Source organism: Xiphias gladius, chromosome 5 (genome assembly GCF_016859285.1).
Source record: "Xiphias gladius isolate SHS-SW01 ecotype Sanya breed wild chromosome 5, ASM1685928v1, whole genome shotgun sequence".
Taxonomy (NCBI): Eukaryota; Metazoa; Chordata; class Actinopteri; order Istiophoriformes; family Xiphiidae; genus Xiphias; species Xiphias gladius.
The window spans coordinates 16,355,289-16,363,825 of record NC_053404.1 but is presented as its reverse complement, the minus strand read 5'-3'; the positions used below and the strand labels follow the sequence as shown (position 1 = coordinate 16,363,825).

The 8,537-nt window shown below is 43.9% G+C and overlaps 1 protein-coding gene across 1 annotated transcript; it reads right to left on the bottom strand.

Moving 5' to 3' along the window:
* Window positions 1-3,672: 3,672 nt before the first annotated feature.
* On the bottom strand, window positions 3,673-6,177 carry sox17 (SRY-box transcription factor 17). The gene is made up of 3 exons (XM_040126379.1): window positions 6,085-6,177; window positions 5,228-5,583; window positions 3,673-4,862 (listed from the first exon to the last, which is right to left on the bottom strand). The coding sequence occupies exons 2-3, from the start codon at window positions 5,523-5,525 to the stop codon at window positions 3,958-3,960; spliced, it is 1,203 nt and encodes a 400-aa protein (XP_039982313.1). The 5' UTR covers window positions 5,526-5,583; window positions 6,085-6,177; the 3' UTR covers window positions 3,673-3,957.
* Between the last annotated feature and the right edge of the window lie 2,360 nt (window positions 6,178-8,537).

Sequence of the window (8,537 nt, the reverse complement as noted above, 5' to 3'; positions counted from 1 at the left end):
ATATATAGTGGGAGCACAACTGGACGGTGGTGTGACAGGCAGAGACCATAAAAGCGATCAGGCCAGAGAGGGACAGCATATGCCTGGGATTATGAGCAACCAGCCCTGCTTTAGACAGGGAACACACCCTCTCCTGCAGCTGTCTCACATGCTGTATTTGCAATCTACTATCAATGACTTAATCAGTTTGGGCCCTCGCAGCCTCTCTGTCTCTGTCTCTCTGGACAAGGGAATCTTCACCTTGACTAGTTTGCAGAGAGTGTTTTTATGTGTGTGTGTGTGTGTGTGTGTGCGCGCATTATTGGATGGCATTTATGAAGAAGCCAAACACATTTCAAACTCGGATGCAGATTTCAAGGTTGTTTTCTGTTCACGTGTGTTTTGTTGTCATTGTAACCTGACGCCAGGCCTCCATTTTCGGCCAGCATTGTCGTTGTCTTTGACAATAATGCAAAGAATGCACGAATAATCCGTATGGATCTGCATGACTCTTGAAAATGTTTTGTTTATCTGCTGTAAGGCTTGTAATTTAGGGTTAAGCCCACAACTAGTCATTATTTTCATTACTGATTAATCTTTTTGCAACTGATCAATTAATGTTGTTTTGTCTGACCAACAATCAAAAAACAGAGAAAAGCAGCAACCAGTGAATGTTTTGCATTTTTCCTGGATTAAAGGGTTATCGAAATTGCTGTGAATTAATTTTCTTTCAATTGATCGATGGTTTAATTGATTCATTATTTCTGCATCCCAATCAATCATTTTTTAAAAATGCCCTTCTATTTGTGCCCCTTGTCTCTGAATGTTGTAAAGTTAAGACACAGAAACATCAGTTTGGGATAATAGTTTACACCTTGATTCAGCTCATAAAGACAGAGTATATCTTCCTGAACTTTCAGTATTTATTCAGGATGTAAAGTACATTCAACCACAACTAACATGACATTATAATGACTAATAAACAAACTAAACGAACTACGTTTGCATCTTGGTCAAATGGAGCTGATCTTGTTGGTTTATTGGATGCTGAATTAATAAATTGCGGTCGATTTAGTGGGTAAATGAAGCTGTGTTTGTCAGTGTGTTTGTGAAAGGTAGCTACCTGAGATGAGATTAGGGCAGTGCCATGATTAAGTGCTACTGTGTTAATGTAGCCGGCCGTCCTGCTGTAATCCCTGAGTGGCTCTCTGCAGACTGCTGGCAGCGAGGCCCCGGGACACGCACACACACACACACACACAAACACACACACACACACAAACGGCAGCAATAGGAACACTATGAAAGCCCTGATTTCCTGACCTTTGAGCTGTGAACTCTCTGCTCTTGCTTTTACCTGGAAACATCTTAGTGCTGCCGATAAACATGTGTTATATATTAGTTTAAAGAAATGTTCATTTCCCCATCAGAGCTGATGTATAAGAAAAAAAATCCTAGTCATATTGTGAGAAATGTGCTTTTTGTACGGTACATACAACATCTGTATGTTTGTGTATTTGCATGACATGATTATGACCAGTTTTGCTGTATATCACAATATACTTACATTGTTAACTTTTTATACATGTGTAAAGTTATCGCTATTACCCATATGATTCATATTTGGCATGAATATCATATATGAAACATTTAGCAAACACATTACAAATAATATTTATATGACTAAATGCCATATACAAAACATACAGTATTGTACTGTATGTGTTATATGAAATCTGTATGACAGCAGCCATGATACTGTAAAAAACACACTGTATGTTCATATATATAATTTCTTCAGTTGGACGTTTTGCATATATAAATTCAAAAATTATAAATTATATTGTTTTGTTACATTATTCATAAAGCTTTGTATATTTTGTGCTTGAATCCTTTGCACATTTGCATATTGTACTCTTTCTTTTTCTAATTCTCATTCATCACACAAGTAGCCACACTGCATGTCTCTAGATATTCACCTTCCATTTAAACAATAAAATAAATTTAATTCATCAGCAAAACGACAAAACACAATCACAAACATTTTCTTCCCAAAGCAGTAAAAGTCTCTAATTAATATTTAAAACATACTTTATTTTTTTATCTAACACTTTCCTGTCTTTCTGAGATAAACTTTAAAATGCCAAATTCATCGGATGAGCTCTTCCTAGTCAATTAGCCCAGATCAGTTAGTGTGTGGAGATTGTATCATGGCTGACATGGGGGGTCTGCCTCTCCCTAGTGTGCACAGGTGAACCCCACCCACTCGACTTATGCCTCGGGGATCGTGGCCTGAGCCTGTTGTTATGCACCCATTAGCTGTAACAACAGGGAGGATAAACCTGCCACTCAGCTGCAGACTGAATTTAAACACATTCACACCAATTACAGTGGATTCTCCTGCACGGCCTGAGGGGAAATTAATCAGTCTGAGTGAGACGAGACGACGACATATCAGACATAATTTATTTGGAGTTAAAACACTCAGAAATGTATGTTGAAGTAAAAAAAAAAAAAAAAAAAAAAAAAAAAAATCATAGCTGTGACTTTAGTGAGACAATGTAGTGATTTTTTTTTTTTTTTTTTTTTTTTTTTTACTTCAGTTAGGGCTGACATCATTATTACAACCGTGGGAAGAACCAGAAATATTTACGTTACGGTCTAACCTCTTCTTCTCCTACATAAGAGAATATTTCAAAACATTCAGCATGAACAAAGCGCATAAATATATACACCTCTGGAACATGTTTCCTCAGAAGTGCTAAAAATGGATGGTGAGGTCAGGGTGATTGACCCCACAGAGAAGAACCTCTTCCTTTTAAACCAGGCACGATCTCTATTTTTAAAACATTACTTTCAGCTATAAATACCATGAATTATCCTCAAGGTTTGGTCTGATCTCTCAAAGATTTTGACCTGATAAGTTTGATTCATGTCAGACCGACAGACCGTCCAGTATTAGGGGATAAATATATCATAGCCATTCGGTATACCCACAGAAATAAAACCTGATGTCACTGTTATGTTATTATGCATAGCTGAAGTACACCCTGTGTTCGGCTATGAAAATAAACAAAATGAGGTGTCACCATTGTTCAATAGAGGTGTTGTAACCATAATGAATTTTAATGGTCCCTACCATTAATCAGAAAAGACTAAATCATTTATAGACAGGATGTCCAGAGCATAAACTGTGTTCCCATGCTGCGAAAACAAGCTGCCGTGTGTAACACAGTAACTGAGATTACCTCCACTCTGTCTGGGCCAGGAAGCCGGGTCACAGCCCTCCGCTGCACTGCTTCCAGGTGAGCAACTGGTGCTGCTGGGAGCCCATTCAACTCCACGTGGAAGTGGGAAAAACAAACAGAGATAGTGCCATATATTACAGAGCCAACAATGAATGAACGGCAATGTTGCGCCACGTGGAAAAATGTCTGGAAAGTGAATTTGTGCTCCGACATCTCCAACACTGAAAAGTCAGTAGTGTGTCCTTTTTGATGACAGAACCTTTGATTTAAAAAATAAAACATAGCCTAAAATTAAGTTAATGTGATTCTGTTGCGTACATAAGGAAGGAAGGTTTCATCACATGCTGTCAGGAATTTAGAAGAATGTAAAAAATAAATACAAGAGAGGACGAGTCTATTTGCAAAAATTTATTTCTCAAAAGTGCAAAAAGTATAAAAACACCTTCAGTATAAACATAAAATTTAAAATAGTGACTGTACAATATTTATTATCACAAAATGAATTCATATCCCTGCAAGAGAGGAGATTAAAACCAGTGTTCATGTTAAAATATTCTATGGCTTCATTAAATGTCTTCTACAAAGCTGCATTTTGTAATCTCATTGGCCTTCTCTGTCGGTAGTGAAATTTTTTTTTTTTTTTAATTTAAACATTTTTTTATCAATTTAGTTACAGGAATTTGAGGTCTGATCATATGTCCTTGCAGCAGGGTAACAGGCCAGGCGGAGGTTAGGAGTTGTTGTAGCTACAGTAATACACAGCTGTGCTGGCGTCTGACAGCACCGACGATATGAGGCTTTCAGGTCCTTGCATGCCGGCCTCGTGTGGCCCGTAGGGCAAGCCTGTCATGTCCGCACGCGCTGAAGAGGAACTCAAATACTGCTCGAACTCGCTGCGGTCCACCTCAGCCAGCAGCTCAGAGTGGTGCATCTGCTCCACGCTGTCTGCAGAGTGGGGGTGAGAGTCAGGAGGAGGGGAGAGCTGTCCTGCTCCTCCAGGGTGCCGCTTAGGGTGGCTGGGACTGCAGTGCTGGGTGTAATACATGGCCAGAGGGTTGGGGCATCCCATGTAAGAAGGGGGAAGGGTGGCAGGCTGAGGGGGCTGCTCTGGAGCCGAGGCAGCGTGTCGGTGCAGGATGGGGTTGCTGTGGTGGCTGGAGTGGGGGTCCTGGGGCTGGTACTCTGCCGCCTGGGAGTGGTAAGCGTATGCTGGTATCATGTGGCAGTCCTCCTGTGAATGTGGAGGGAAGAACATGGAGTCTGACTCCACAGCGTCCAGAGGAGAGGTGTCAGGTGTGGGGAGGCTGTAGGTTTCATAAGAGGGGCCCCCAAGAGCCTGAGCATCCCGGTAGTGACTGAGCGACTGTGGAGGAAGCTGGAAGCCATGCTCGTGGTAGCCCAGGCCCAGGCTCTCCACACACACTCTGCCATCTCCCGTCATCGACGGGGCCTGGTGATCGGACACGCCGTGGACCAGAAAGCCAGAATCCAGCCTCTTAATCCTCTTCACCTGCTTCCGCCGCCGGGGCCTGTACTTGTAGTTGGGGTGATCCTGCATGTGCTGAACCCGCAGCCGCTCGGCCTCCTCCACAAAGGGCTGCTTTTCTGTGACAGGAAGGGCTTTCCATGATTTCCCTGCAGGTCAAGAGGAGAGTGCACGTCAGTGATATGTCAGCAGATACTGTACGCAGCCTGGTGATGCACACAAAAATAGCTTGTTGCCATTTTAGGGGGCAGGGACAGGTTTTTGAGGTTACATCTGAGGCTTAACTTTTCACCTGCTGCCTGAACAACCACTGCATCCACTCAAGGCCTTACCATTTACTGTTGTTTGAGCAGAATGAGACTGAAATCCACGAAACACAAAACTAAAAAACAAGCAGCCAAAATTCGGAAAACAGCTTGGAAAAAAAATAATGTGACTCTATAACAAAGTGTGTAGATCTGGCAATATAGGCAAGCAACGCAAAATTGATTAAATACTGCATAAAATTACTTACCCAACATTTTGCTCAGCTCGGCGTTATGCAGGTCGGGGTTTTGCTGCGCCAGTCTCTTGCGTTCATCCTTCGCCCAGACCATGAAGGCGTTCATGGGCCGCCGGATCCGCGGCTCGCTCTTCCCGCGATTCTGGCTGCCGGAGCTGGACGCGCACGGCTCGTTTTTCACTTTGGTGTCCCCAAGAGGACTGAGAGGGTCGGCCCACTGGCAGTGTCCCATTCCAGGCATCATGACTGACATCGTAAACCTTGCCTGGGTCTGATCGTCGCTGGCATAACCCGCATCGGGACTGCTCATCTCTGTCCAGCTGGGAGGTTTGGAGAGCCACCGGACAGCTCACCGAGGCAACAACAGCCTATACTGACAACAGACTACAGATAGATTCAAAAATGTATATCTATATATATCTATATATATATATCTATATATATATAGATATATATATATAGTAATATCAAGACAAACTCAAACGCCTCTGGCTTGAAGACTGGAATGAAAAACAATTAGTCAAGTCCATGAACCACTTCCAGGAACCGCACGTTCTGAACAGTACTGACTACTCAGCGCTGAGTGTGGAGGTTGCCGAGCTATAAACTCGCAGGCAGCCAATCACCATGTGGTGGGAGTGCCCACTACCGCAAAGGTGCAAAAAAGTTGAGGGCAGCCCGCCCCCGACCCTTGTTCGGAGTGCTGAGAGCCCCCGGGGTAAAGACGCCGTGGAATTTCTCATGGATGCACAACTCTAAATGATAAGAATGTATAATGGTCTGCACCAAAACTCGTTTTGCAGCGGGTATATAAAGACTAAGATATATGTGGGCTTTAATGCGAGGCGAGTGTGTATAATTTTACCTACTTCTGGAGCGAAAAGAGGTGAGACTGATTATCTCCGTAATCCACAATAACGTTTATTTGGACAGCCACGTCCCAGCGCACTCGTCCAGTTTTGATTCTCACTCCCAAGGATGCTCAGACACCAATACACTCGGTCGCCAGGGTGTGTATTGGGCGGTTAACTGTGTTAAAATCTTGAATATCAGGTTTACGCGTGGAGCCGATGGCTCCCTCATTAGCAGCTTTTTCTTACGCACGGCCCTCTCCCTCGATGGAGACTTTCTTTGATGGAAGCTTAATGAGGAGCAAGCGCTGGGCAAGGGGCGTGAATTGGAGATTTGAATTTCCTAAGGAGGGAAATCAACAAGAGCGGAGAAAGCTTAAATAAACAACCGTCCCATAGCTTTTAAGTGATGAGGCCTCTGACTAGAAAAAAATGTGATACTGGTGCGCTTTTGTCTCAGGCTGAGACGTTAAAATGTTATAATAGTTTCTCCTTATGTGGATCCACTAAGGGTGGATACACTCTGGGATGCTAATGAACCGAATAAACAGCTGATTGATTCAATGGAGGGCGTTAAACACTCTAGATGCCATTTTTCTTACCACATTTACAGATACAAAAAAAGCCCAAATATCTTTGTCTTTTCTTATTTTTACCCTAGTGGTATAATAGGGCCATAACGGAAATAATGCTAAGCCTACAGTCAACTACATATTTAAATAAATGAACCATTAGGTGCTCATTCAGTTCATTGTTTAATTTCTAATCTTTCGTCTGACTTTAAAAAGTTAAAATAAAGCTAATTCACCCCCACCTCCCCTTCATACTTCATTGAATATGCGTAGATGACATCAGCCAGTGGTCCACTTTAAACTCTATTAACTCTTACGACACACACGTGTGAGCCACAGAAATGTACGAGAAAGTGTTTCCTTGTTTTTGGAGCAGCTGGCCCAGACCGGCGTGGGGATACGAGGTAAAAGGTTAAAGCAACCTGTCGCACCTCAAACGTGCAGACTTTGTGTGTTTATGTAGCAGAGAATGAAGCCCCCGTTTGTGGCCAGAAATCCAAACATCACCCACAGGCTACAAGGGGGTTCTTATCAGAGCCAACAGACCTCAACCTGTCAGCTCCGTCTTTTCTCGCTCCCATCTTGTTGTGGTCTGCGGTCCTTCTGACACGTCAAAAGGGGCTGACAGAAATATGAGAGATGCTTACGCGACCTTTTGGTGCCCCATGCAGACACCAGTGGGGACTCCAGAGCACGCTGGGTGACCCTCTCGGGGTTGGTGGGAGAGTGTTTTCGATGGAGGTCCAGTCAAGCTCTGCATGGGACAGGATCTGGACTATAATACTGTCATCATCTATTTTACTGCTGATGACCTGATAGGGTTTTCCCCCTCTGATACTAGGAGAGTGGAGAAAGAGAGGCTCTGTGTGTCTAGTGTGTTTCAATGTGTGTCTCTGTGACTGCATGTGTTGACATGGGTGTGGGCATGAGTGTGCCCTAGCCGCCTGTCTCTCTCTCTCTCGCTGTGTGGGAGTGAAAAATCCTGGCTTTTGATGGGAGAAGTCATAAAGTCTGGAGTCGTAGCCACATTTCCTCTACAAGGTGAGGTTCGGAGTCAACCCAAAGGAGGGGAGGGGGAGGTGACACGCCTCAGCGCCCCCCCCCCTCCTCCTCCTCCTTCCATTCCTCCCCCTGTCCCCCACCCCGTGCCTAGGGAGTCTGGGGCTGGGTGGGGGCCAGGGCTCTCGACGCCAGCCTCTGGACTCTGCGCTCAGGGAGAGGTCACTTGGCTTGCTTACACAATGGCATTATCTCAGTTCCAGCCTCGGCTACTGCAGCGGTGAGCACTTCCTGTCCCTCTGCAAGCACTTCCTGTCCTTGGCGTAGCAGCACAAACTGTCCGCCTTCCAAGTGAGTTCTGAAACGCAGTTGAGCTGCTGGTCGCCAGTCTTGCTGTATAAATGTCTGTGGGTGGCTTTCTTGGGAATTTGCACAATGTGTTTGCTGGCTCCTTTGTGCTGAGCGGCGAGGCAGTGGTGTTAGTTTAAATCACAGGGACGGAAGGTATATATATGTTAGCACTCTGCGCTGATCTCCCAAGCCACTCAAGCTGCACAGACCCGAAATGGACAAAGCCACAGAAGGGCAGAGCTTTAGAACAGAGTTTAAACAATACTATGCTAATTAGCATTGAATGTTTTGGGTACTCTGCCCTGTTCTTAAAATATTAAACAGCACATCAAATATGTGCCAATGGATTAGTGGATTAATTAACTGGCAATAATTTTGATAATCGGTGAGTCATTTAAGTCATATATCAAGCAAAAAATACCAAACATTCACTGGTTCAACCTTCTCAAATGTGAGAAGTCTCTGTTTCTCTCTCTTTTATCTCTCTGTAAGTAGAATACCTTTGGGTTTTGGACTATTGGTCACACAAAACAAGCAAGCTGGAGTTTT